The following is a 27581-nucleotide window of genomic DNA, read 5'->3' on the forward strand; positions in this document are numbered from 1 at the left end:
GCCTACTCTGCAGTACCAACGTGAACATGAACCAACGTGTCAGCCTTGGATCAAACTGAGGCCAGCTGGCAGGGCCGAACTAGTTACAGGAAGGGTCACTTCTGTGACATTGCCAGATTAAGAAGTCAGTGCAGTAGACACCTGACTAAACATGTCCTCCTGTGTAAACAGAGAAAGTCTACCCACTCTAGCGCCAACTATCCCGTCACCAGTGTGTGCCAGCTACCCCAGGCCCGTCATGAAAGCTTCGTCAAGGAGCAATCTGCGCCACGCTGCCGACTGGAGAGAGACAGAGACCTCTGGGGGTGGGAGTGGGGGGGCTGCTGAAATTTTATCTTTAATGAAAAACTTGCTGGGACTTTAAAAAGAAATAATCCATCGCTGGTGGGCACAATAGGACAGATACCTTTGTTGGCGTTATCATAGGCAGCCTTGACCATTGACAGGAGTTCCGAGTTTTTACAGAGCCGAGCGTAGTGGTATGCGTCATGACCCAGGGAGTCCATCATTGTGACATCAGCACCCCTCTTTAACAGCAGCTCCACTGCGTCCCTGCAGGAGTACTCGCAGCCCAAAATCAGAGCCGTCCTAGCGACACGGGCGGAGAAAAAGCGATTTATTTAACAAGCAAAAGCTTGTGAGACAACTCTCCCTTCTCTCCTCCAAATATTTATTTTTTATTTTTATTTTTTTTGTTCAGGTATAAAGATTTTGGTTTACCTGACTCAACAATGACAACACAAATTACAGTTAATTTTAAATTTCCTTATTACATTACAAGGACTCATCTCCACCTCCCTAGAGTTTTTCTTTATTCTGCATCATTTTCTATCATCATCATCATCCTATCGGCACCCAAAAACAGCAGGCAAAATGGGTTTACTGCAACACCAATCAATGGAGAAAGACTTGATCTCACACGTACAAACACACATTCTCACTGGTTTTGCAGCTAACACCTGATACAACCAAAACAGCTTTTTAAATAGCAGCTATACCAGTACTAAGAGCTCTGTGTCCTGTTCAAAAATCTACCATACAACTGCAATGAGAAAGCTACCACACACACACACAACAGCTGCATAGGTTTAAATCTATTTTTTTATTTATTTATTTATTTTTTGGTTGGGGTGGGGTCTGAGATTAGACTGCTTACTGTCACTCTGCTAAGACACTTTAATTGTGAATGGATCCCCAGCTCTGCAACAGTGATTCATTTATTCACTGTACGTGCGTATCAGCATCAAGAAGCACAAGGGAATGGGAGGATCGTATTTCTCATCTGTTGACAAACTGGAGAGCACGGCTCTGCCACGCTGCCCCCGTTGCTCAGCAAATCAAGATTATTCCCAGAAAGCGATGTGCCGAGACAAAGCGATTACTGGGATTATAAAGTGATGCCATTATTACTGTTTTTAGAAATGCATTGAGCCCCCACCGTTTGGGCATACGTCTTGATTTGCTTGATCTGCCAAAAGGATAGCCAGGAAAGAGGGGCAACTTGGAAAACAAACAGACAGACAGTGATTAAGACCGTCTCTCATACTTGCTCTGCTTGTCTCTGGCACTGATGTCTGCCCCGTGGTCAAGCAGAAGTTGGCAAATCTTTGGATGGCACATCTGTGTGGCCAGCACCAGTGGCGTTCTTCCATCCTGCCCATGAGAAAGAAAGGGATTGTTTCTGCATTACATATTACATTAGAAATCTCAGCTGCACTCTGAAGCAAAGAGAGGTAACACTTCAACAGAGAGACAACACTTACATTCATGAAGAAATCCAACATGTTCATTCAAAAAATTAATTAGTTACATTTTAGACATGAATATAATGGTGTAAAAATCACTCTGCGGTAAAGAACAGTACTCACAAAATCCTTTGCATCGACAGAGGCTCCACTGTCACACAGCAGCTTCACGCTCGAAGTACAGCCTGCTATCACTGAAACACACACACAAGTGAAAATACATTGTGTGTGAAAGCGTGCAGGAGAAAATCACTGATATTTCTATAACTGAAGAACCAAAGCATATGAACAACTCACCAGCATCATGAAGCGCTGTTCTTCCTTGCAGGTCCACGTTTCCAACAGGGCAGTTGTGCTGAAACGTGAGCACATAAACATCAGGGACTTCGGTTCATCATGTTGCAGGGATGATGCAACACAGCTGGATATCAGGGGCTTTCGATGGACTGTCATAATACATGCTGCCCACACTAGGCTCCAACTTTGCATTAAAATTCAATAAAACAGTAGATAAGCCAACGTCACTGTTCTGCATGCCTGTGCACTGTACTATAGTCTTTGCGAGATATCAACTTTGAACAGTTTCAAAAGTTACCAAAAGTTTTCTATATCCCACCCAACCTCGACCACTTAATACAGTATTGGCTGGTTTCACAGGACCTGATTAGCACTGATCTTTGTGTGAAGCCAGATGCATCGGTACATTTTCTGAACCCTAGTTTTGCCTGCAGCAAGACAGAAGCGGCCAGTGAAATCCAGACTACCTGTTCACGTGTAGGAGTTCACAAGACAAGGCTGGACCAGGCCAGCCTGTTAGTGCACTGCAACTCCTCACAGCTTCCAAAACATCCAGCAACAAGTACTAATGTTAGACATGGGGACTGACATTCAAAACCCTGGGGCACAGGAATTAGACTAGACCAGGAGACAGCATTCTATCTAGAGCACAGGCAGTTATACACCACCATCCTGTGTACAGACTTAGAGAGGACAAGTTTAAACATTCATATATTTAAAACAAAAAACAACACGTGCCCACATTCAATTCATGACAGACATCCAATATACACACTGGCAGAGAAAGAATAGTCTTGACATAGCTATAAACTTTTTGGCCAACATTTAAAACCCATTTGTGACTGCTGAATTACCATGGAGGTTCCCATACAGTTTCCTGTAAAGAGTGATCTGGCATATTACCTGGAGTAGTTTCTGCACGCACAGTGACTGCCCATTCCTTGCAGCCAAATGCAAGGCATTTTTCCCTAAAGGATACAACAAGAATGCAGTTTAGAAAGTACATGACTATGAAGATGGCATTAAACAGAAAAAAAACACACTGGTGGTTTGAACATGCTTAAATGTGCATGTTTATTAATCCCCCTCCACTGAACTCAGTCACACTGTCTGCCTTACCGACGTACATACGTGAATAGAGAATGAGTCCCATTAATAACAATGACATTATTTTAGGCTGATTGAGCAACGTCAGCAGACACCTGGGCTCTGTGGAGCTATATTGTTTGAATACCAATGCTTTGCTCAATTTCATTTTTCAACAAAACATAGATTTTTTTTTTTTTTTTTTTTTTTTAACAGCTGTAAAATATACATATTTAGCCAAAGGACAAAAATATTTATTTATTTAGCACAAGAGTGCTTGGGCTAGTACAAAATAATAAAAGTAAACATTTGACTAAAATATCATCTCTTTTTAAAGGATTCCTTCAGTCAACAAACCAGTGGCGTCGGCAGCAGTCACATCAACGTGATGGGCCAGCATGATGTTGAGACAATCCAGATGCCCTCTGGAAGCAGCCAGGTGGAACCTACAAAAAACACACACAGCTGTTCGACTCAGTTTTACTTGATTTCGATTTCTGTAGTTCTGGATCCCTGAGGATACCTGGTTAGCAAGTGTGGAAGCTGAGATGTCTTTGAATGGACCTGCAAACAACAGCGTCATACAAACTTTCACAGTTTGAAGTCAAAGGCACATGTTTGGACCGTAAAACATCCTATTCGATAGTTTTTTAAATCTTGCCTTGGGACTGGGAAACACTCAAGGTCAGCGTTGGAGGCCATTAATGACAGCTGTTAAAATACGAATGGACGAGAGGAAATGTTGCAGCAATTTCACCACAATGTGATTTCAGAGAAAGACAGCATCAGAGCCAGAAGAGCGGCAGTCACTATCAATTATACTGATTCTCAGCCTCTGAACCTCTCAACATAAGAAAGCAATAACAACGAGCAGGGACATAACTGTCACACTCATCTAGTCAAGCACAGGAACACATTGTCTATGCATCATGCCTCGTGGTTAATATTGGATGAGCCTTTTCAGGTTTCCATAATGTATTTCCCTCTCAGTCCTTGCATTAATGTAAATAGATGTGGAGGTTTTCATTTAGAAATTCACAGACAGTAATGTTTTGAGGTTTTACTTTCATGCTGAGCCTTAATGCATGATCTCAGCACTCGGAAAACAGTGTTTACTATTATTATCAGCGAAAACTCAAGCATCCATTTAACAAATACGCAAGGATTCGGAAGCAGTTATTTATTTGTTTTTTTGTTTCTGCGTGTATAGCTAGAATTACTGGCGCAGGCATGGCGTTTAGGTGGACTAGGTGAAACAAAAGCAAGCTAATCCTTGTTTAGTAGATAAATGTGTAGCAGGAACTGCTTCAAACAGCTGCATGTGATTTACTGCAGAGAGTGGAAAGTGATACTGAACGTGGCTCAGCCAGGCAATGCAAGGACACCTACTGTACAACCATCCGCTACTGCATGACCCATCGTGGAAGTCAAAGGATCTTTCTGTCCTTACTCGGAGGCCTCTGCCTGCCATGTTGTAATGCTTTGTACATTCTTCCATAGCATCACAAAGCGTGAGGTCCAAGACACCACTTAACCCAAAAAAGTGACTAATTCATTGCAGAGATGAGCCACACTGCTCTAGGCAAAACAATCACAAACAATAATCTATAGTACAAAAGATTAAATTTTACAAAATGTGCTCCTGTTGCCTCTGTTTATAAGTCTCCGAGTTTATTTAATACACGGTGACAGCAAGCACCATCCTTCATGTTCATTCATGTCACGTTTAAATCTTTTCTGATGACAGACCCATGTTAAGAAACCCTATGCGCCTTGCCATCACCGCATGACACTGATGGTAAAAGAGAACGCTCCTAACAAAGAGTGCTACAAATACAATGTATTCTTAGATGGAACAAGAACAAAAAGGTGGTGATAAGTCCAGGGTGCATACTGTGCTGAGAGAAGGTTTATTAAAATGGTGACCTTTCCTTTCTTATCAGGTCTTGCAAAGAATAACATTTTGATAAGCAGTGCATCTCTGCTGACCTTAAAATCAGTTTTAGTAAAACATTACCTGCCACAAAAGACTTTACTGCAATGCACTTCCAATACTGGCAGCGCCGCTGCATTTATATTAATTACTTTACTGTTTGGAAGCTTTTTTTTTTCATTTTTGCATTCTTCCCAACGAGGTTTACGACCTTGCACTCCAATCAGCTAGAAGTTAAAACTCGTTATTTTCTGTGTCACTAAAGAGTCAGGACCATCAGGACAACAGTGAGCAGTGACAAAGCATTCTGCAGCAAGAGGCTGCTGGGGAAACGCCCAGCGGAGTGCTGGAAGTGACTACTGTGGGCACTGAAAATATGAGGAGGAGGAGGCCTGCTAGCAAAACTACCCATGCGGGTGGAATGAGACTGACGGGTGGAACTCATGACAATGATGAGTCGTCAGAATGAAAGTCAAGTGTGACTTGTATGTTTTTTTTTTTTTTTTTTTTTTTTGTTTTTACTAATTAAGTCGTTGGATGTTTTTCCTGTACCATCGCTCTGTTCCCATACACAATATAAAGGCTTCAATGGCAATCCTCGGCTGACCGCCACATCTCTCAAGAGCTTGCTCGAGGCCACTAAACACAGAGGGTTCTGTTTTGCGATGTTCTGTGTATACCGTCCACTTCGGAGCTGTACCTCGGGTGATACTGAGAAATTCCAGCACCTTATTACCAGACAATGTTCTTCACACTGTGTGCCAAGGAGCAAGAAGTTTTCCACTGGCAAGAAAAGGTGCAAAATGTCTCGACTTATTATGTGCAGAATAAAAAAGGATACTTGTAAAAGGACTCAACACAGTAAAAAAGTTAAAATCAGATACGAGGAAATGGTAAACTTTATCATCATCAACACCCAGGGAAGCATTCCTAGTTACAGATTATATTGCGCACAGCTGTGGTATACCTATTAGATATGACAGAAGCAAAAGTGGTAGATTAATAATGCATCTCCATTGTTTTGTCGGAAAAACTCTTTCTAGATCACGTGATGCATCAATACAAACAGTGAAGCTTGTTTTCTATTATGAAGTGGCAGGAAGTTGTACACGTACTTCAGTGCTCCCAATAACAGCTCTCAAAACAAGTCAGTCTAAAGATAACCCTGCTGATTGCCACAAGGCACTTCACCCTGGAATTACACTGGCTTGAATAGAATTTGCTGAAATGTATCATTCAATCCAGCTCAAAAGCACTTCCTGACCACAAAGGCTACGCTGCCTCGACCTCTGACCACATGATTTTTAGTCTTCTCATTGGTGAACTTGGCGTAATTAAGAGTGACCCCATGTGCTGTACAAGCCCAGCAAGAGGAATGGAGGATATATTGCATGTTTCAGCAAAAACAAGAGAAACAAAAAACAGGCAGGTAAAGAAAAGGAGAGGGAGGACAAACAAAAGACAACAAAACCATCATTCCTTTTTTAGCAATATAACTATGCTTCATGTACATGCAAACACACCGGATCACAACTACGCTGGCTGATGGATCCCTTCAGAGAGTTTCTGTCTGAAATAATGCAGCACTTCTGGTCGTTCCACAGGAAGACAACGCCTGCAGGGGGGGCGCTATTTATTTTTTTTAGATAACCAGCAAGGAAAAAAGGTTCACTTTTCAAGGTAGAATTGGTCTCAAGCCAGTTGCTTTTAATGCATACCTGCATTATTTGTGGAGAAGTCACTAAACAAATACCCCAGCCTTAGAATGCCTTATTCTCAATATTCTTTGCCCACTTTGTTAAATTCTTGCGTGTTTTTTTTTTTTTTTTTTTTTCTTTTCCCCAGATAGATCTCTAATGATTGCCGAATCGCAAGCAAGGTGAGGAGGATTGTTACTTACGCGGATTGTCCCTCCACATTAAGCTTGGTGGGTACGACTCCCTTCTTCAAAAGAGTTGCAGAAAGCTTGTCCACTTCCCCCCTCTCCACTGCCTTCATCAGCCGGTCATCGTACTTGTTCCAGTCCGTATTCTTAGAGAGAGAAAATAAAACAGGGAGACAATTAACTTGGGAAATGTGCATCTGCTTCAAAAATGGTCCAATGGGAACACATCTGTTACAAGCATTTCAGGCAGGTAGCACACATCCCCAAAAGGTGTCTTTAGAACTAAAAAAAACACATAAAACCTGCCTATGCTTTTCAAAAGGCTGTTCTGCATCACTTTCTCCCTCCTAAATTAAATTATTCAATTTGAATGCCAAGTTGCATGCATCAGAAAAAGATATTTAAACACATGAGAACATACAGTATATTTTTTTAGGGTTTTAAAAAAAAAAAAAAAGACAAGAAACAAATAATGATCCTTTTATACTACTTAAAAACTAATTTCAAAGCATGATTACTCTTCAAACATTTAACTGAAAAAAAGCCTAAGCACAGATTACACATTTCAGTTACACTGCCAGCACACTGTACTCCACCATCAGCACAGACCTGAAATCTTTTCAGCCAATGACGTGTACATGTACTGCTAATTAAAAATAAATCAATAAATACCTACAATGTATGAGGAGGTACACATAAGCCACCGACTCATCTTGTTCAGTAATGCAAGTCCTAGCAAAGCCAGCTTCTCTTCTATCTTAAAACTTGTTTCTCAGCAACAGAGGAGGCACACTGTCAGAATCAGAAACGAGCTGCAGCTTGTGCAATCTTTTCAAAACTTTTTACCAGCTTTGCAGACCCAACCCTTAAAGAGCCAAGCTGAGACTTTGCGCAAACTTCCCCAGCCTGCTGCATCCTCTTGAGACTTCATAACTCAAAAAAAAAAAAACAGAATAGAAAAGTTTCTTCCCAAATTAAAACTGCCTGCTTCCCTGGGACAGCCTGAGCCAGATACAGTAGCTCATAGCTCCACCTCTTCACACCGAGTCCTGTCTGAGGCTGTCCCTGTCACACACGCACTGTTTATTCCTCTCTCCTAAAAGCAGAGACTTGAGGAGTTTACTCTGCTCTCTGCGATGCAAGAAAAGCTAAATGGCAGGCTGGCTTACCCTGTGAGTAAATATGGGTCTCACTTGGATCTAAAATATCCCAGTAAACACTATGCAGACAGCCTCTCAGACTGGTTACCTCTTTATTTTTTGACCCTTCAACCTTTTGCCAGTGACAGATAGGAAGACAGGTCTAATAATACATTCTGAGCATGCCAGGACCGTGAGTAATGGTATATCGGTGGCTTTTGACAGCAAACAAGGCACACCAAGGAGGAACCTTGCTAGCATTGGTATGTTTTGAGCATCTAGAAATATTCACCTAGAGGGATTAGAGTGACAGTTTTAAGCAGGCTCTGGCTGACCCCCAGCAGCGCTCTTGCAGGAGCGCTCTAACTGCTTGCTATTAATGTTGTTGGAAGCAGAGCCGGTAATCCCGACGCACGATACCGGGATTCAATTTCAAATTTTTACAATCAGCTGTCTGTGGACAGAACCGTACAGGACGGTGCCTTCGTGGTAAACAACGTGTTCTTTCTATTTTCAATGGAAGATGTCACATTTTATTTTGGACTTGGGGAGTGGGGGTGGGGGGCTAGGCATTTAATTTGCACTCTCTCTGGATCTACGTCAGCTAGGTTTCATGTTATAACTGCAGCCAGTCTGGCTAGTGGTCTGTTAATTGAGAAGTGCTACTGGCACCGTAAAACATGCGAAATGGCCCACAGAAAGATTTACAAACGTGCAAGGTTAGGTGTCCCCTTTCAAATTGTTTGACGACTATTTGACCGCAGTAGTTTGTAACACCAAGCTGCAGGTACAGTACATCACACTCCCCAAAGATATTTAATTAGACTGTAAATAAACAATCTCTGGATTATAGGAGATCATGTGCACTTGTGGAGTACTGTAGGTGGTGGACAGAATTAAGACACAGTTATCAAGCCATTTGCTGTTAATTTGCTCAGCTCTTTACTCAAAGATAAAACCCCAAAGTGAAGTCATTTGGCACATGAATGATTAAGAGGAACAGGATACAGTAGTGCAGTTCTGAGTAATAGCCATTAGTAACAGGTCAATGTCCTCTCTGTCTCACCCATATCAGGCACAGACACTTCTGAGGAATAGAACTGTATATTTTCCCTCCTTCATGGAGCATACCAATTCTACCAAATATGGAGAAGTTGCAAAACATTATTGTGTGGTGATACATTATATATCAGAATAGCAATTTACTAAAACAGCTGGGTTTGGGGCATCATTCCTGTTAAAAGTCATTGCAACATTCATTCCTTCAGAGTCCCACAATGTTCTCAAACAAATAAACAGTGAAATCTAGCTTACCAGGAATCAGCGCAGTACAGGACTGCCAGATACACCATTCAGCATCGAGGACATTAGCCTGACATGACAGGGTTGACAGTATGCTCACCCATGTGGTCAGAAGACTATTTTGACATATGAAGTCACTGCCGATATTTGAGCTGTGCTGTAACCAAGTCCTCTACAGGGAGGGAGGAAGTGACAGTGAGTCACTTATTTATTATTCAGTGCCAGAAACAGGGTCGCACAGTCAACTGCAACAGTGATCATTATGTCAAGTAATAGATTACCAATTACTGTCAATAACTTCTGTACCCAATCACTGTCAATAACTACTGTACCTATCACTGTCAATAACTACCCTATCACTGTCAATAACTACCGTACCAATCACTGTCAATAACTACCCAATCACTGTCAATAACTACTGTACCAATCACTGTCAATAACTACCCAATCACTGTCAATAACTACCGTACCAATCACTGTCAATAACTACAGCACCAATTACTATCAATAACTACTGTACCAATCACTGTTAACTACCCAATCACTGTCAATAGCTACCCAATCACTGTCAATAACTACTGTACCCAATCACTGTCAATAGCTACCCAATCACTGTCAATAACTACTGTACCCAATCACTGTCAATAACTACCCAATCACTGTCAATAACTACAGTACCAATAACTGTCAATAACTACCCAATCACTGTCAATAACTACCTAATCACTGTCAATAACTACAGTACCAATCACTGTCAATAATGACCCAATCATAATACCAGGCATATCTTAAAAAAATTATTATAATCTTAAAAATTAGCAAGTTAGATATGAAAGCACATGCATACATGGCAGTATAAGAAAACAATCCTTCAAGGGAGGCATCGACCTAAAGAACAAAAGAGAGAAAGCCATGGGATTGTATATAGAAATCTCTACGGAGGGTGTAGAGAGTGCTGGAGAGTGCTTCAAACCGTGAATACGACTCCAAGAATGCTCCGGAGTTCTTTAAGATTTTTTTTTTATTTTATTGAAAAATGAGGTTTACAGGAACAGACAATAAAACAACAACATATTTTCCAAACTGCTGATGCTGTTGAATTAGAAGACAAAGGCACTTAACATTTCTGCCTTTCGTTCTCTGACAACAAGGTTAATGCAGTCGGAACAGAATTAGCATGACGCTTAACAGCTGCCAAACCCATTTGTTCTCATCTCTGAACAAGATCTTATTTCATTGCAAAAGACCAGCAAGGGACAAATTAAATTACAGAACCGCAAAAGGAGCCACCATGGATTTGCATTGGAGATATTGTTTAACTGAATATGTCATACACGATGGCTTATTGAGGAAACTGTATTACAAATCATGGATACAAGAAAACATGCCGTCTCCATACTGGGGTGCTGAACTGAGGCTTTTAAACAGTCTGATATTTTTGGAGGCGACATGATCAAATCAAGCCAATGTAAAAATGAGGTTTCACTGAAAAACAGAACACACTGTACAGTACACCCACAAATAACTGCAACCCCAGAGGCCTTGGTAGCATTTGTACTGGTTATTTCTATTTAATAAAATAAACATGGAAATAACCAAATGAAACAAACTGTAATATATGTTGTGCCAGCAGTGGTCCAGCAGACACCTTCATTTCTAACTCCTCAATTTTGAAAGCACCACCAGAGTCTGCACAGGGGTAGATTCATATTACACGTCTTCTTACAAAGGTTGTGGACCACATGTGTCAAGATCCTTCTAGCTCGGATGTGGTTCCAGGTTATCCACTCGCAGAATGTGAACCTATAACCTCCTGAGCCAGGCATTTGCCTGCTTCAGACAGCGCAGGCTAAAGGTTGAAGCTGCATTCCCCTCTCCACAATCTGATTCGCTGGCACCTTCCTTGCAGACAGCAGTGAGGTACCTTCAGGTCCCAATGCAGATTGCTGATTTGCAAGTTGCAGATGAGCCATTGCTGAAGCCGGTCACGATCGGTCAGTCTCTGAACAAATTCCATATCATGAGATCTACTGGTGGTGGTTCTCAATCCTGACCCTCGGGGACCCCAGTGTGGGCTGGTTTTCATTCCAACTGAGCTTTCAATTACTTAACTAAACCCTCAACTGAACTAATAATTAGCTCAATTAAGTCTTTTTAATTGTTTTCTGCTCTTAAACAGTTGGAGATTTCAGCTCAACTATAAAAATGTTAACACAAAATAGATCGTGGTCCTATACAGATACTCAGAATGAGCTGGAGGGGTTGGTGTCACACGTGTAAAGTCTACTGCTCCCAACATGTCATAGAAATTTGCTTTCAAGGCTTGCAAGTGAAATTAAAGTACTAGGGTGTTCACCTCAAACGCACTGAGCACAACTGGCAACACATGATAAAAAGAGGACTGGGAAATGCCAGAAACAGTTGCGACTGTTTAAAACGCGCTTTCAAAAGAACAAAACAAATCGATGCAAATTGTAATTAAGTGTTGCAACTGCCAGCAGCTTTAGTAAATCTCATTACGGTCTCCACTCCATTTCTGCAAATGTATGCAGGAACCCTGATTACATTAGGAACTGCAAATGCACCCGCAAAAAGTCGCCAACAGCATTGCGCTTGTTTACATTTCACGCAAGATTTCCAACTGGTTTGCGACAGGCGCAGCACTTTGGTACATTTTGCTACCCCTAAAGCTGTAGCCTTTCATATAAAAAGAGAGACACTAGGAACTCGATTTCCTTCAGTCAGGCACCTCTTTACCTTATTAAGATTAATTACTCTGCTATAGTAATTTTGGAAAGGGGAAGTAATAAATTCAACCATGTGGAGGAAAAGGGCGCACTTGGAAAACCATTGCCGTGTCAGAGAGTAGACGGCCATGATCTGAAATGACTGGTTTAGGTTACTGCCGGGATTCTTATTTCCATGCTCTTGAAATTGTGCAGCTGGATATTTACTGTATTTTAGCTTGAAAACAACATTTCTCTGAACATCTGGCAGTCATGCTGACAGAGTACATGAAGGTTCAGATAATAGGAAATAAATCACTAGAAAACTTCTGAAATACAGCCAACACCATTGGCATTCGAAAACTAAAACATCCCTCATAAACCAGAGGAATGCAAACCTATCAAAACAACCATGATTAAAGATTCCTGAGATACTTCAGAGATCTTTGTGACCAAGTCATTACAGCCACATCACAGTAAGTAAACACATATTTTAATGCAAAAACAACATCCATCTCCAAGTACAGAAATAACACGCTGCACTATTTATCATCCAAGCTATTGGATGGCACGCAGAAGCAAAGAAAGAAATGCTATGACTTTGCCAGGTTTATACAGATATTGAAGCGCTTGCCATTTTTCTTCAGACCTGTGTATTTTTTTTCTATGCTACCAGGATGTTGTGTAAATGATCAAAATACAGCACCGCGATTAACCTGTCCTCCTGCAACACTGTCCCCAGTGGATGTACGAAACACTGCATTTGTTATATTTCCTCCTGCAACACTGTCCCCAGTGGATGTACGAAACACTGCATTTGTTATATTTCTCATGTATTTGTTACATTGACTAGGAACAGATTGGTGCAAGGGGAAAGATTAAAAGGTTACACTCTGGTATGCCAGCTGTACTCAGAGAGGTGGCATGTTCGAGGTCCTTTTTGGAGGCCAAAGGGCGCTTTAAAAAGTCACCAAGAGGATTCGATAACTGAAACATACACCAAGCTATGACTAAGTTCTGACTCGGCATTGAATGCGATTTGGAATTCTCAGCACAGGTTAGAACCTTTCTACCAGTAGAAGCTACTGCTGTCCTTTACAAACTCATGAGCACTAAGCTCAACAAGAAGTGTCCTGAGCAAGGCAACAACAGGAAGCAGAATTTTTAGAACCTCTGCCAGGCACACAAGCTTGTCCCTTTAAACTCACTAAGTCGTCACATGACATATGGTGCTGACTTCAGTGAATCACATAGCCTAGTAAAGCTGCAGGACTAAAAGTGAGGCACTTTTAAAAACTACAAAAGTCTCATCAACCAGACATGCAAGTTCAGTTAGTCCGGTCGTTTGATGTCAATGTAGTGCACAGAGGAAAACTTTAATACCAACTGCGATATTTCAAACGCGGAAATGGAAAGACAACTCTTTCCATTCATCAGAGCTCTCAGTTTCCAGGGCTCTGTATGCCCTCCCATGGCTGTTCATACAGGAACACACTGTACACTCAGACTGCTCGAGAATGGGAGCCAACATCAGCACTAATGACAGCTTAACACCACTGTACAACATAGCGAATGGACTGTGCAGTCACTGAGTTGTTAGTACAAGAGAATAAGATTGTACAGACACAGAAGTTTATAATTCAGCGAGTAAGCTTACTGTATTAAAAAGGTGGCAGGATTGTACATTGATGGCTTGTTTTATTTTATTTGGTCTGCCAGACGACAAAAAAAATTATTTCAATCCCTTTTCCCCCTGAAGCATTTCTCTCTTTTCAGTAAAACTGTCAAACCTTTTTAGATGTAACATTTGGATCAATGAAAAAGGATTAGTGCCTCTTCCTATACTGTAGAAAGGGAGGAACACAACGCAATTCCACATCAGTACCTGCTTTATATATTACAACATTTAAAACAGATAAGTCTGCCCCTTTTTAAAACGCTTCGAAACGCATTTTGGCAAATATAAGCTATGTGTGGGGGAAACACATGCAGACACATGATGAAAAAAATAACAATGTTCTATACATACTACTAGACTACGGTAATGTTTGATCTTATACCCCCTGCCTCCAAATATTGTTCCTCGTCTTTCGATATCGTAGAGGGCTTGGTAGGAATCATTCTACAGATTCCTGTGAAAAAACAGATGATAAAAAACAGCAGAATGTTGCCCCCCAGGCCCATACAGCAAAGCACAAAACAAAATCGTATTAGTTTACACATCAATGCTTTGCTATTATAAATGAGCCATGGAAATCTTTTTTTTTCTAAAACAACGCCACCAGATTATCAGGTTCACACGCAAATCCCAAAAGAACGGCCAATGTGTTAAACCGCTATCTTTGCAAACCCGGAGACGTAGGGTGTGACGATAATGGTAAAAAAAAGACAAGAATATCAGTTACCGCAGGGTTGCCATACCGAAAATACAGCTAGCCATTTCTCCCATTAGCTAAGCTCCTGTACAATAGGCCTTTTAAATGTGCCGATAAGGGCGTTCTCTTGCAGTATCAAGGGAAAGTGATCACTTGTATGGAAAGAGTTTCCTTTCCCCGATTACTGTCCATAAAACCCCCCTAAAATCAAAAGACACAGCCCAGGTATACTGCAATACAATAACCCCACTCCACTTACAGGAGATCATCAACATATCGGTTTGCATGTTCCTAGTAAGGGTAGACATAAAGGTTATGTCTCAGGTGGGAAATAAAAATGCAACTCCTGGATTGCTGTGGCATTCAACTAAAGGACTGTGGGGAGGGTTTTAGCCTGCGTGGGAATGTAGGTGCTATCAGCCGTACAGAACACCTTGGTTTATGGTGTGCAATACAAGCGATGGCACGGCACAGCTCCAGCATCACCCTGCTGTATCACCTCAGAATCAAAGCTGCCAGATCAATGTGCTGATTAACAGACAGAACTCTGGAGACTAGAAGCATCTGAAGGAGACTGTTTTACCATCAGGCATTTCAATAGCGCTACAGTCAGTAAGCAAATTGAGTCAATAGCAAATGAATAAAAGACAGACACAGTAGTCCAAAAGCTGGAAACTAAAGGCTGGTTTTCCTTACTTTAGTAAGACAGAGAAGGCCAGTTGATAGGTAATGATGTTATTTAGTCCCCCCCCCATCTCCTAAAGCCTCTAAAACGTGCAATACATTGTACAAATAAGGGTATGATGAATGCAATGAAGTGCTTCTATGATGCTCCCTGACTGACTTCATTTTACACTGATGAAGATACCTGAGTAGTTTAGACTGTTTGTCTGCAATACAGGTTCATCCTGCATTTTAAACAGCCCCATTCACTGTTTAACCTTTAGAAAAGGAAAAATAATGGCTTTAAAAAGTGTACTCATAGAAACCGCACTGAATGAAATAGCAATTGATTTATTATATATGGAAGGGAATCATCCACAAGACTGTCTGATGACAGTCTGATGTCAAAGACTGAAACAATTACCTCCAAGGTGAGATACATGTGAGAAACTACAATAGATACACAAAGCCCTGCTTAACTGCACCTCGTCCACTGTTAAGACTGTCCTACCTTGGATAATATCCCACTCTGAATACTGTATCAAAGGGTGTCTGCACAAGGACCCTAAAGGATACAGGCTTAAGCAAGACGTCAGGAGGGTTAAAGGGTTGTTTGACACCAGGCAGACCATACAGTGCAATAAGCAACACAGAGACACCACACAGTACAATAAGCTACACCAAGACTTGCTCTCCACTCTCCATTGTGCAATTACACCACTAGATTAGAGTAAGGGTTGGGGCAGGGGTAATAGATTAATGAATAGATTTTGTGTTATCATACGGATCATACAGTATTAACACCACTGCCGTGTATATTGTATAGGGACCATTATCTCGATTTACACAGCAGTGGGTTACAAACATTTCACCGAATTTATATATCATGTCTACTGTTACATTATAAATATCTCTGCACGTAAAATATTAACATGCTGAGGTCTTTGCGAGTCACTTCTTGAATCTAAGCTTTTCTACCTTTCTGAATTCCACAAGCCGTCCTGTGCCGTTGCCTGGGAACTGTGCTTTGAGGTCAGGTCTGCTGGAGAAGGGACTGCCTGTCGTCTGCCCTTCATTGCACAGAGCACCACTATCCTAATCTCTTTCCATGACAGCAGCAGCAGCTCTGGAAATCTGCTGATGAGATGTTTATAACCGCTGCATGCCATCACAGAAGCAAAGCTTCACAAGATTAAACACTGAAACAATGGATTTTCAAACTGCACAACTTGAAAAGCATGTGCAGTATATGATTTAATGAAAACTAAAACATCTTCACACTATCACTTCCAGATGCATGTCTGACATCACTGGGCGCAGTTTAAAAAGAAGCAGCGGGACGGTTCAAAGGGGAGATTTAACTCGGTTTAAGGTTTCTTTTATCTTTAAAACTAACCAAATGAACCACGCATCCCGCTGCCAAAGCAGGCAATGATTTCTTTCTCTCTTTCACTCGTGATTGTGCTTCTCTGGTGATTGTGCCTTTCATCATTTTCATTACAGAAGAGACTGAATCTGCACTGATGATTATTCAGCAGGGTGCTGACTGATGCCCACTGGATCTGTCCCCATAATGGCATGAATATGAAGAGACTCCCAACACAATAAAGGACTGTAAAAACATCTCCAGCTATTGCGCATCGCCTAGCCGAAGCACCTGCTTCACTAATCAAACGCGCAGGTGTTCTAGTGATAGCATGACCACTACGGCCCATTTCGTAGCGAGTGCTACCAATGACCTCTGCCGGAAGTATGCAGATTGGGATCATTCATAGTTCCATGCAAACAGTAGTTTCTTTGAACCCGGACGCGTGGCTAGGCATCGCCCCAGGAGGATAATCAAGCTTCACAGTACAAGCTGCATTATCTGTGTATATGGAGGCTATACTGCCCTCAGTGCCACACAGCTCAAAAAAAAAAAAAAAAAAAAAAATAAAGCAACTGTACAAACAGTACCACTCCGTGAAGAGGACGAGATTTCAGAATCTGAACAGGAAGCGCTAAGCTAGTGTTCAAATAAAGGCCTTGGCAAATCACTTGACAGTATACTAGGCCTTTTCCAAGAAACTGCAGTAACACCATGCTGGGGCTAGCCACAGAAAGTAGTCTGTATCAGTTAAATGGAAAGTGAAAGACCATGTTTATTTATGCTTTTGTTCTCTCCCCCAAAGGCTTCCAGTCCATGCGACTCCTGGCTCACTACTTTGTGGATGATTTTACACACACAATCTATAGATATGACCTTGAAAACATTTAAAATAGAATTGACAAATTCCAGAAGCATTCAAGTGTGTGTGTGTTTGTGTGTGTGTGTGTGTGTGTGTGTGTATATATATATATATATATATACACACACACACACACATATATACATATATTTAAAAAATAACAACAATGATAACAAAACAGACTACAAATAGCAGAATTTCCTGGTCTTCAGTTCCTGTGATTTTGCCCTTGAGACAAGGCAAAGATGCATTTTTATTATAGCCCTTTCAGGACTGGAATCATATATAAAAAAGTAATCATAAAATGTATTTATTTACTCATATAACATTTAGAAAAAAATCTACTGGCATGTTTTACTAGCCAGGGAATAAAGTGCAAAGCATTGTGGCATACTGTACAAGCTCACACTACTATTCACAACGCAGAAATCCAGCTGGAGATGTCATTGGATACATGCACACCGACAGTAATCACGGCTCTAGCACCCCCACGCTCCTCTGTTTTAGCAGCAGGGACTTCAGTACTGAATGTGAGAAGAGGAAGCTCCTAACTGCGATAGGAACTAAACAACAGCGCTGGCAGCAGAGAGATGCACAGCTACTAGGAGGAATTCTCATCAACACTCCCAGGTGTCACAACATTCCCCTTCCTTCCTCTCCTGCTCCACAGACATGCCTTCCATGTGGTTTTTTCCAAAAGCAAAGCTAACTGAAACCAGAGCAGAGCAGCGTAGTGAAGTCACACTCGCAAGCACAGCATTTCAGAGACGCTGATCGTTTCTCCTAGATCATATGAAAAGATCCAGACACTTCGATAAAAGCTGCACAAACAACATCTTTAAGGGAATTCCTGTATTTAAGTAGATGTGTGTGTGTTTAGGGGGGGTAAGTCTAACTGATCCAATCTTCGAATACAAAAGCAGTGAGGTATTGGTTATTATTTTCAAAAGACTTACTGACCTGCCCTAACCAACGCAGACAGAAAGCTTTCATCTGGAAACCATTGAATTCCCGAGAGGTCTTCAGGATTAGGTCATTCCCTTTCAGGCTTGGCTCCCAAAGAGCAAGATTCCTAACTCCTGTTTAATATGTGTGCTCCGTAAGATCCTCTATTGCTGCTTCTGCTTAGGTCACTGTGTGCCATGCTAACCTTGACAGTACAACGGGAAATTCTGGCTGGTATTAAATATGGTATTGATTTTCACAGTTTTTTTAATTGCCATTTTTCCCTTAGCACGTTCACAAGGAAAAATGCTACAAGTTTTTGAAGTTATACTTTTAATTTAAAAAACATTCAAATACATGTTTACTTAATGAAATGTGTCTGCTAAAACAGTATCTCATTGACAGTAACTCGTTATCGCATCTACAATGACACTGCAGCGACTTGGAGAACAACAAAGAAGACCTTCTGAAAATCAGGTATAATATTTATCGTTCTAATATGGCCCTTCATTTTAAGGTTCCGGTAATTGGAAAGGATTACTAACTTCAGTAAGCTTGAACGATAGGCGTTTGCTAACTCTCAGTTTTAAAACATAGCTATGGTTCACTAATATAACACAGTGGAATGATCACGGTACCATTCAGTAATTGTAGGACAGTATTTGCTTCGAAATAATAACTGGTTAATAGACTAGCAAGGTCTTGCTAAATCAGCTCATTTTTATACGGTGCAGAGCGAACTTGTTTTAACATATTGTTTATGGATACCTGCACATTGGCTGTCTTCGTATTTACAACTTATCAACAATAACAATCAAAAGCAAATTTGCACCATTTTGTCCAACAAGTCTGGCATTAACAATTTTGGTTACTACTTAATTAACCCCTTGTAAAAAAAAAAAAAAAACAACAAAACTTTTGATCTCATCATTTGGCTTCATCCCTGCCATTCCCATATCCACTATGACATCTGCTATTCTTTCCCTTGTCCAGCACTCCTTTAACCTGTGCTACAGAGTCTGGGATCGCTCACTGTATGCAGCCCTCTGATTGGTGGAAGTATTATTGGCGACCCAATCAAAACCACCAAAAAAGCCAATATAAATTCCCCATCATACAGTATCTATCCCAGCAAAAAATGAATTAGAAGAAAGGTGAGGAAGCATGAGATCAGTGCCACCCAGGGCTAAGTGCACAATATGGGCTTCCAACGCCAATATTCTTCCCCACCCCTCCTGGAAGCTAGAACAGTTAGAAAGCAAGGCAGAACATGACAAACTGTATGGGATCAGCAACATGGAATCATGTAGAACTGTTCACATGATGTTCTTTACAATGCAGCTGGGGCCACCTGGCAGAATCTATCAACAATTTTATCATGAGAAGTACAAAAGCATCATGAAGTGAAACGGATGCAGCTTGCACTGTATTGCTACTGAATAGAGATCATTGTAACCTGAAACATGACTGCAGCTTTAAGTGGATGTTCAATTAAAATAATAAGAAAATAAAGTAGCTTTTGTTCCTCAGCCTCACCAGAAACACGTATTTGTGTATTTCAGTGCACGTATATCCTTCTGTGTCAAAGAAATAAAAGCGAAAAATATCACAGTTAAACTGACTGAACATAAAAGTTCCCACACCCCATGAGAACAAAACAATTCAGATCACAGAGCTCTTTATAAACGAATGGCTCTCAACAAAGCATTCCTGCGTCACATGAGGCTAATGGGAACATCAGCTGCTTTGCTCTCCTCACTATGAAGCCAACCTGGCTGCAACTTCAACAAGGAGTGTTCACCAAGCAGCAAGCGGTTTTCAAACTCCACCCAATCCCTTTATCGAGGGTTAAAACGAAGGAGGGAAAACCCATTCTTTCCAGATCCTTGATTAGCACAGCCCTTCAATAAACATGTTCTCACGGTCGTCTCGCACACCAAATCATTCGATGTCAATGATGGTAATGGTACCCAGGGAAAATCACACTCACAAACAGGCTACTGCAATTCAGAATAATCAGCTGAAATGCACTCTGAGCTGTAGAGAAAGCACTGCCAGTCTGCCCCCTGTGATAGTAAGACAGAGTCAGGCACTTTATATCCCAGGACTCAGGGCATCTCAATGCTGACCAATAACTTCCTAACCAAGTTTGGGAATAAGAGCTTATTTAAATAATGTCAATTTAGATACCACATATAAAGTAGCTGTTTCAGGTTTATAAGGTTTGACGGCTATAATGCAGACGCACACACAGTAACACGTCAGACAAGCCTTAAGCTCATCACAGATGGGTTGCTAAAAGCGCTTGGGTTGATCTGTATTCCCCAAAGCACAAGTTTAACCACAATGAATCCACTAAACACACAAGACAATCTATCATGTGTGCTGTCTCAGGGCAGATTTGTTTTCTTCTGAATTCATGTCACTTTCAGGTGTCCCCAAAGCTCTCCAAACAACCTGACCTGCGCCTACGAGTGGGTGAGGAAAGAAATCCTGTCAAACCCGTATCAAAAGAGCTGCTGGCTGCAGTGCTCACACTGAGCATGCATGTCATACTGCATTTCCAGATAATACAGTTGTAACAGCATGTATCGAGAATGGATCCATTTCGTTTCAGGAAAAGAGAGAGATGTTCAAGCACTGTTCATGCTAATTTTATACTGTTACAATATTGTACTCCTGTCTGAAAATCTGCATCTGCATCTTATGCAAAACAGCCATACTGTTCATCTACTGTGGACTGGACTGTGAATCTTAATGGGTTTAGCAGCTTATTCTTGTGTATTACAATCTCTAGGTGAAGCTCTGTGTTAAGCTTTTAAGAATTTAAGTTTCAAAAATCTGGGCACAGATTTCATTACTCAGCCAAGTGGAATTTGCTCCATTATCACCTTAAATATTTTTATGGCAGAATGCTAAAAAGGGGCAGGCCAGGCCCTTACAATGGGTTCTGGATTGCCTTCAGCCATTCATAATTCTGCACAGTCATTATTAACACAAGTTAACAAGGCGGCAGCTGGCTACAGAACTGCACAATAAATTGTGTGCCAGAGTTTCTATAATCATGAACCCACTATCTGTGACAATTATCCCTGCACACGAAAACATGCACCTCTCTCCCAAGCCTCCGAACTGGCTCTCAAACAGCAAACCTTAGCCTCAGCTTGAAACTTATTTTTTTGGTATGCAACGTTAATTACTGCATGCATGACGGTCAGGGTTTTACTGGCTGGATTCTTAATGAAAGCACAGAAGTGAATGGAATGTTCCATCTGAATACAAAGCAGAGATGGAGTACAGCTAGTCAGCCTCTGGTGGGAGAGACAGGGGCCCACTGCATCTCAACTACTGACTGTCACACTGTCAGGGCGGCATGTGCACAGTGCAAAGCAGCAATCATCCACTGTGTAATTCTGTGGAATTAAAATAAGTTATGTTGTTACCGTTCAATTAAAATAAAAACCACCTTCTCTTCGGGTGGAGTAATGCTCTGGAGAGACTGTTGAAAGTATTGGTTTTGACAGAAGCCCAAAACACCAACTAGACAGTTCTTGCTGCAGTGGGTCGACAGTTCATTTGTGAGGCAGCGCTGTGATGATTGTGTGCATGTTTACACACAGCACATCTACATAACGAACACCTTGCAGACGAGTCTGCTGAGCTGTGAGGCACGACAGGGGTTGAACTGGGCCTGCAATGCAGGATTCTGTTTTTTTTTTTCTCTCTTTCTAGTTAGGATCTTCAAAAGGTCAAATTTCCTTTATTAGATATGAAATCTGCTGCCAGAAAATACTTCACACCTATTAAATTGTCAGCGTGTTTTATGTCAAGAATAAAAACATCTCCGAGTGAGTATTTATAATACAGTTTATTAAGGTGAAAAGTTTACACAAAGAATACATGCAGGATAAAGTCCATCATGTTTGATGCATTAGTGTGAGAAACTGTCAGTGTGCTGAGAATATTACCTTTGCTGAAGCTCACTTGTGTGGACTACAAGAACACAGAGTTACAAGAAAGCAGAGCCCCTACTAGCCAGCTAGAGCATTGTCTTTGAAGCACCTGCATATTCCAAACCACAGTAGACAACAGATCCAAAGGGTTTTCTCGATCAAACTAGTACCAATAAGACCGAAGCAAACAGATTTTACAGCCTAGGTTAGCTCTTTAAACTGTTAAAGTGCCACTTCTTTCAAACTGCACATCTAACATTTTCAGTCCAGAATTACTTTTATCGCTCCGAAGGTGGTGAAGTGAAGTTATTATAATTTCAAAAAGGAGCTCCTTTAACTGGACACACACAAAATAAAGTTTTACATACCGCTATACATTTTGGTAGATGGGACTTTGAAAGAACGCTAAACTGTGCTAAGATAAGGAGGGAGCTTGAGATCCCACCAGGACTGAAAGGGTTAAAATGCAGTTCTTAATTAGCCAGCAGTGAATTGCAGTCAACGTTACATCACACTGCAGTCGAAAGAATTAATAGGCCTGCTTCAAGACTGTTTAGAGCTATAAAAAACACCTATCAAACACTGGTGATCTTGACCTGGCAGTTCAGTTACAGTTCTATCCACAAATGTCAGAAAACATTATGGTAAGTCTGGGAGTCCAACACATGCGAGTCTGGAGAATAACTCATTACAACATGCTAGTCATAAAATATGATGACGTGCTTCTTGATTATCTATAAGCGTTGTTGTGTACTGTTTGATACTGCAGTACAGCACGCAGCGTTCAGTTTGATAAAGGGCTGGATTGGTGGGGTGTACTGTGTGGTCTGCCTGGTATATGATGCAGTGCTTGGTTAGCCCTGTGTATAATTGAGTCCATACCCTTTTTAAAACACTTGGTACATGTTCAAATTAAAAAAAAAATTAAAAAAAAACCTTTGTGTTTTACAATCAATCAATAACTAAACAAATACATAAATAAATTACAATTAAGCAACAGACAGACCACCGTGTTTAAATTCCTTAAATCAAGTTTAAAGTCCCTCACGGTTTAAATCCAAAGACAAAATAAAATAAGAGTATCACTGATCATTCAGCAACCAGTTGCTTTCCAAACGCACAACTGTTTTCACAACATAGAAGGGTGCTTTAAATATAAACTAACAGCAGGAAACATGTGGCTTAGCAATGAAAATGTCAAATATAAAATCACAGCAAGCCTGGTTTACTGTACAGAAAGTTTCGGACTGCACTACTAATAACACTGTATTACACGCTCACTCCACAAGCGCTTCAGGATCTCGCATATTGCTGCAGCACGTCTACATGCTCCGTCGCTTAGCGTAAGAGGAGAGAGAGAGAGACGGAGGGAGGGAGACATGGTTTTGAACTTACAGTGATTGTTACTTCGTGTTTCTTCAATCGGGATTTTAGGCTCTTCATCTTCTCAGGAAAACACCTTCGCCCCCCGTATCCCGTTGCTGGACCAGTTAGTAGAGCGTTTCCTTGGAGAGGAGGGGGTGGCCAGTTCCGATAGTTTCTTTGAACTTTTCGATCGCCAGGTACAGTACTCCCTTTAATTGCCCCAGCGCTCAGAAACACACACACACCGCCTTACTTTGTAAGTTTCACCTGACGCCCAGACCAACTCCCCGACAAACGTTTTCAACAACCAATAGTGCGGTGAACTGTTTTTCCAAAGTTATTAGTTGAACCAATCAGCGAGGAATTTAGGCGGGACTTCCTTCGAGGGCTGAGTTGAAAACACCTTGATTTCTGGAGCGTAGTTCTGGAGAAACTGCCCTGGCCCGTGACGTCATCGTTACCTGTGGACTGCACTGACTCCTCCTAGGCGTGTCGGGCATCCTTGTTTGTGTATTTTAACCGCCAGTGTATTCAATTATGTATTGCATTACAAAAAATACCTTATACACATTGGTTTAAAAGTATGGAATGTATTGTATTCCTTTACATTCTGTAAAATAAAGCAAATTGTTTTTCATTTTATATTTAGTAAATATACAATGTATTTTAGATTAGTTAACCATTTGTTTGCTGAATGTGGTTTTTCTTTGATTTTCATTTTATTTTATTTTTATTGCCTGCTGTTTTTGGTAGTGTCTGGCTATACTGATATCAGAATCACAACACACAATACTTCCTGCAGTGTTGTTTTATATTGGAGCCACGCAGGTGAATGCATCGCCCATCCTCTTCAGGTAACAAGAACGGTGCTGATTCCCTGAGGGAATTCAGGTGGTAAAGCGTCGCACATCTCTACAGACACACGGCAGCTCCACGCATCACTGCATCAGTAAATTGACTTTAATCTTGAATCTCAGCACCGCCTAACTTGGCTGAAGCAGTTACCAGTGGAAAGAGACGTGTCGCCTCTTATCTGTCACATCTGATTACTCCATTTAAACGTCACCTGTAACTCTTGTTTTGTAACATAACCAAATGTATTCCTTCTTTCACAACTATTAAACATATTGAACTGTTGAAAATATTTCACAAGATAACTTGAATTAAAACCCGGGCGTCTTTATGCTGTTTTGTGTGCTCTGTTTTCAGTTTGCACAAGTGCTACAGATAAGAAACATTTTTCATCCTTATGTTGTACAGGCTTCCTTCTGAAATGCATCACGATGATTGACTTCAGCGTTTGTTGTGCAAACACGCTTTTGGGATTCACATTAACATCCTGTTTTGTAAACCTCATTACTTAAGTTTTCCACATGATTAACTAGCACAACCCCATTGTTTATAAGAGGGTTAAGGCTGACCAACTTCAGGGCTTTCAGCACACTTTCCTGTAGCAACACAAAAGTTTAACTTTTAAAACTATTTTTTGAGAAGTGTTGGTAAAGCACTTATTTTTGTTTGTCACGCCGGGTTTTTAAATACACAGGAGAAAACCACAGATAGGAATCATACAAAACTTCTGACCACAATGCTTGTCAGAAGCCACTTTAAAAGTCATCCACTATCTGTTTGTATAATATATGCTGATCGACACTGTAAGAAGCATAATTTATTCATTATACAGTTCTGTTGTGAAATTGATACGGATTACCAAACAAAACCATTAAACACTTTTTTTTTTTTTTTTTTTTGTACATATTTTAAGTGTAATTAGTAGCTAAGAATATAAGGCTATTATATTATTATTATTAGCTGTGTAAGCACCTGTAATAAAGCATAGTGAAAACTTGATGAAGCACAGGTAAGCATTGTAAAGCCCAGAGAGGCCTGAAAAACATGGGAAACAGGTCATTTCATTGTGCAATCATGGAGGAAAATGACCATACAAAATTACTGTGGTAAACAAGCACATATAGAGCTTATAGGTAGGTCACAATCACTAGCAAAACTGGATACTATTTAGGTCAATAATTCACCAAAATAATTACACTTTTCAAAAAATAAATAAAGTGTTGAAAAGTGTAATTATTTTAAAGGCTCTCCGTGGCTATTTCACAATGCAGTAAATGTGGTTAATTCCTGGTTAGGTCATGTTGACAGTAAATGAGACGTATTTATACAGATGGGTGTTTGTATAAGTAAAAGTATCCTTTACTATTCCATTGGTTTCAATACTGTTTTTTCCCCAATATTATACTGTATTATTAAATCCATTATACATTTGTTTTGCATGTTACCATGTCATAGTATGATACAATACTCTAGTTTGATTTGATGAATATCCTGCTCTGGTTTGAAGAGAGCAATATAGCCCTTTATATAAGCTGTTTTCCTGCTGGGACTTGCTTGTCTGTGGATTGTGAAATACTGTATAAATGCTGACAGACATTATACTTCTTTTCAAGCTATGATTGACGGGGAAAATGGGAATATATTTTACAATCTGTAGATTTATTTTATGTCATGTATTAAATGGGGTTTAAGGGCTTTCTCTGTTTTTGTTTCGTACTTTTCCTTCAATGACTCCCAAACTCAGCTGATGCTGTTTTTTCTTCACCTATAAAGATAGTAGTGCATATTTACATCTATCTCCTGCATGGATATATCAAGCCTCTGTTTGTTTTGGGAACTAACACACAGCGCAGAGGGCAGGGAATTTGTAAAACACATCAACAGACAAAACCTGTTTGAGTCTAGAGGCTTGTAAAAACAAGATCGCTCAGGCCTGGACTTGTGTTTTTCAAGAGCCAGGAGTTTGTTACTCTCTCAGATCATTGTGCATAAACTGTGATGTTGAATTTTAAAACAAGCTAAATGTTACAAAATTCTTTAGTAATATATAATATATATATATATATATATATATATATATATATATATATATATATATATATATATATATATATATATATATATATATATATATATATAAATGTTGTTTCATACTTTTCACAATTCTTCCAACAGTACAATATTGTATATGCAGAATGTGATCAAAATGATCAAACTTTTAGGAAAGCAATGCACAGCGTAGGGATAATGATAGCTGTTTGTTTCTGTTAATTTTAAATTGCAAAATAGCATAACTAAACTGGTGTGATTAACACCTTGTGGTTTCAAAAAAAGAGAGAAAGCTAAATAAATTAACATATTAAAGGAAAGCACTAAGTGGTTTCTGCTAAATGAAAAAGTTCTTTACAGCAAGCCTTTTCAAATTCAGTGTTAGTCCTATTGCTTCCCACCTACTGTGCAACAGACAGACTCCCACCATCCTGAGCTCCTGTTCTTTGCAGTTTAAGGGTGTGCCGGGTGTACAGCCCTGTAAACATGTTTGTCTGGCTTTGTTGCTCACAATGCTGAACTAATTGATTCTGTTGTCATGTGACCCTGTTAGAATGTACTCCTTGAGTCTCCTCGGCTTTAAAGCTCTTCACTGCTAGCTGTTTCTTCTGAGAATTCATCTCCACTGGACACAAGAACAGCTTTTAGCGGATGAAGAATGGCTCTTGTTATTTAAAGTGAACAAGGCGTTGATTGAACGGCAAATGGGAAAAGATAAAAGCTTGCTAATTGAAGTGTGCATATGGGTCGTGCTTATACAATCTAGTTCTCTCTGCCTGGCACATAATCAAAAACCTCTTCACATAAAACAGACAGCAGACAATTTCACACAGAACAAAACCTGGCCTAGTTTTTCTTTTCTTTTGAGTTTCTAAAGCTAGCTGTTAGCTGACCCTAACGTGTTATTATATTTAAAGCTTTAATGAGATTTTAGCTTTAATGATACATTATGATGATGCTGCAATTCTGTCTCATCCAATGCACAATACACCTGGCACAAAGTGTTGCTGGAACTGACAAGAGTTTTGTTTGAAGGGC

At 40.4% G+C, this 27581-nt stretch overlaps 1 protein-coding gene across 3 annotated transcripts in view; it reads right to left on the bottom strand.

The window, feature by feature from the left end:
• The window catches only part of LOC121298798 (uveal autoantigen with coiled-coil domains and ankyrin repeats-like), a 36080-nt gene extending 12120 nt beyond the window's left edge, over positions 1-23960 (bottom strand). The window contains exons 1-8 of one of the 3 annotated variants that reach the window (XM_041226017.1): positions 23673-23960; positions 6962-7092; positions 3486-3574; positions 2946-3010; positions 2043-2100; positions 1869-1939; positions 1547-1653; positions 407-588 (exon numbers count right to left, since the gene is read on the bottom strand). In XM_041226017.1, the coding sequence (XP_041081951.1) occupies positions 407-588; positions 1547-1653; positions 1869-1939; positions 2043-2100; positions 2946-3010; positions 3486-3574; positions 6962-7092; positions 23673-23720 (751 nt within the window). In that variant the 5' untranslated portion in view covers positions 23721-23960. Of the gene's footprint in view, positions 1-406; positions 589-1546; positions 1654-1868; positions 1940-2042; positions 2101-2945; positions 3011-3485; positions 3575-6961; positions 7093-7618; positions 8162-23672 lie in introns of those variants that run through there. The other 2 variants (XM_041226018.1, XM_041226019.1) reach the window with 2 other exon arrangements.
• Between the last annotated feature and the right edge of the window lie 3621 nt (positions 23961-27581).

This window comes from Polyodon spathula, chromosome 24 (genome assembly GCF_017654505.1).
Source record: "Polyodon spathula isolate WHYD16114869_AA chromosome 24, ASM1765450v1, whole genome shotgun sequence".
NCBI lineage: Eukaryota > Metazoa > Chordata > Actinopteri > Acipenseriformes > Polyodontidae > Polyodon > Polyodon spathula.